The 1,592-nt window shown below is 49.7% G+C and overlaps 1 protein-coding gene across 1 annotated transcript in view; it reads left to right on the top strand.

Annotated features, from left to right (window-relative positions):
* Positions 1 to 557: 557 nt before the first annotated feature.
* The window catches only part of EMH_0088400 (uncharacterized protein), a gene marked incomplete at both ends in the record, with an annotated part of 1,992 nt that continues 957 nt past the window's right edge, over positions 558 to 1,592 (top strand). The window contains 3 exons of the mRNA XM_013501294.1: positions 558 to 608; positions 713 to 1,078; positions 1,267 to 1,351. Of these exons, the coding sequence (XP_013356748.1) occupies positions 558 to 608; positions 713 to 1,078; positions 1,267 to 1,351 (502 nt within the window). The remainder of the gene's footprint in view (positions 609 to 712; positions 1,079 to 1,266; positions 1,352 to 1,592) is intronic.

The raw sequence follows: 1,592 nt of genomic DNA, 5'->3' as shown, positions 1-1,592 counted from the left end.
GACTAATGCCGGTATACCAAGCTGGGCTAAGCACACGACCTCTACCGGCCGCCCAAGCCCTGGGGATATAGTTGTCTCCGTAGCTCTTTAGCTTTTTCTTTTCTCCCGAGGTAGCGTTAAGTTCCTCTACTATCCTATTTGCAATAGATTTTTAACGGATAGCTGGAGCCATTGAACTAGGCTACCCGGATATTGCTTCTGGTTGCGGCAGCCAATTGTTTGCTCGCCTTCGCCTTTTTTTTTTTCTCATTGCAGCAGCAGACAGCACCTAGACAGTACCGACTTGCCAACACGGCAAGGCAGGGGGACAAAGCGTGTATCACGCGGCGAAAATGGAAACAGGAACGATGGCTTCCGGATCTTTTGTTGCGGAAACCTTCCTAGCAGACCCACACCTACAGAGTGAAAATGTCCAAAAGGACGCATATAAGCGACGTGTTCGCGGCCAAAGAGCTTCTTGGCGACATGTCATATTGGTGGCAGCCTCTGCTGCCCTCGTATTCTTGATTGTTAAGTGCACCGCGCAACTTGCGTCTAATATGGGGAAATCTGTCAGGATGCTGGCAGAAGGCGGAGGAAGAAGTGGAAAACATCAGCCTTTGCAGGTTGTAAGGCTACTTTACATTTTATGAGCACAAAAATACAGGAGTACCTCGTCATGGTTGCTCAGGCGAGTCCGTGTTGAGCACCCTACTTTTTACGCTCCGTTCAGGTTTCTGATAGCGAGGACGAGGACGATGACGAGTGCAGTGGAGTGAGCGACCGAAGCGGCAGGCGTTCAAAAGAGGGCGGAAAGGACCCCTGGTGGAAGTTTTGGAGGCGAAGTGATCCAAAAAAGTCGGGGGCAGCTGGAGAAAGCAGTCCTTTGCTCAAAGAGCCTACTCCAGGTCCTTCCGGTCTTTCCGAGCCTTCCACATCAGCTGCTGGATCAGAAGGCTTTGACAACGCCGCCAGCGGCGCACATCCTCCAGGGGGTTGGGTCGAACACGAGACTGAAGTGCGGGTTGGAGAGTTGAACTCTAGCCATTACGCGAAGGTCAAAAATTACTATCATTACCCAAAACTGGGAACTGGACAAGTACGTTTAAGTTGGCCTCTGGTATGACTTAAATTCCAGCACCCTGAGCAAGAGGGACTTCGTAGGAAGGTCTTTCACACGCAACACAGAGCGTTCATACTACACTCTTGGCCCCTTGGTAAGCTCTCTAGACGGGTAATTGGTGGATTCTTGAGTCTGTTGGTGGTTGCTTGCTGTGCGTATTTCAGCGCTTCAAACGGTTGCGCGAAGTATTGAAGAAGGTGGAAGATGTAGCAAGTGGCCTTTGCTTCCTTCACAGTGGCCCCTTCAACAGTGAGGCTGTTGCTGCAATATTGAGCCAATAAAAGTGGATGATATCTGCATGGTCATGGCTGATGGTGTAATCAGTCTGCCCCGTTCCTCGATCATTTTATACGCGAACTCCTACGATGCATGCTCATAGTTTACGCCCTTTCGCTCTCATATATGTTTTCTCATTGCGCTGGAAATCCCATAGGTTATGTCAGATCCGACTTTACCCTGGGAAATGGAGAACCTGTGAATATATATATAC

Source organism: Eimeria mitis, genomic scaffold (assembly GCF_000499745.2).
Source record: "Eimeria mitis Houghton genomic scaffold, Emh_scaff6641, whole genome shotgun sequence".
Classification (NCBI taxonomy): Eukaryota; Apicomplexa; class Conoidasida; order Eucoccidiorida; family Eimeriidae; genus Eimeria; species Eimeria mitis.
This window is presented reverse-complemented; position numbering and strand designations above follow the sequence as displayed.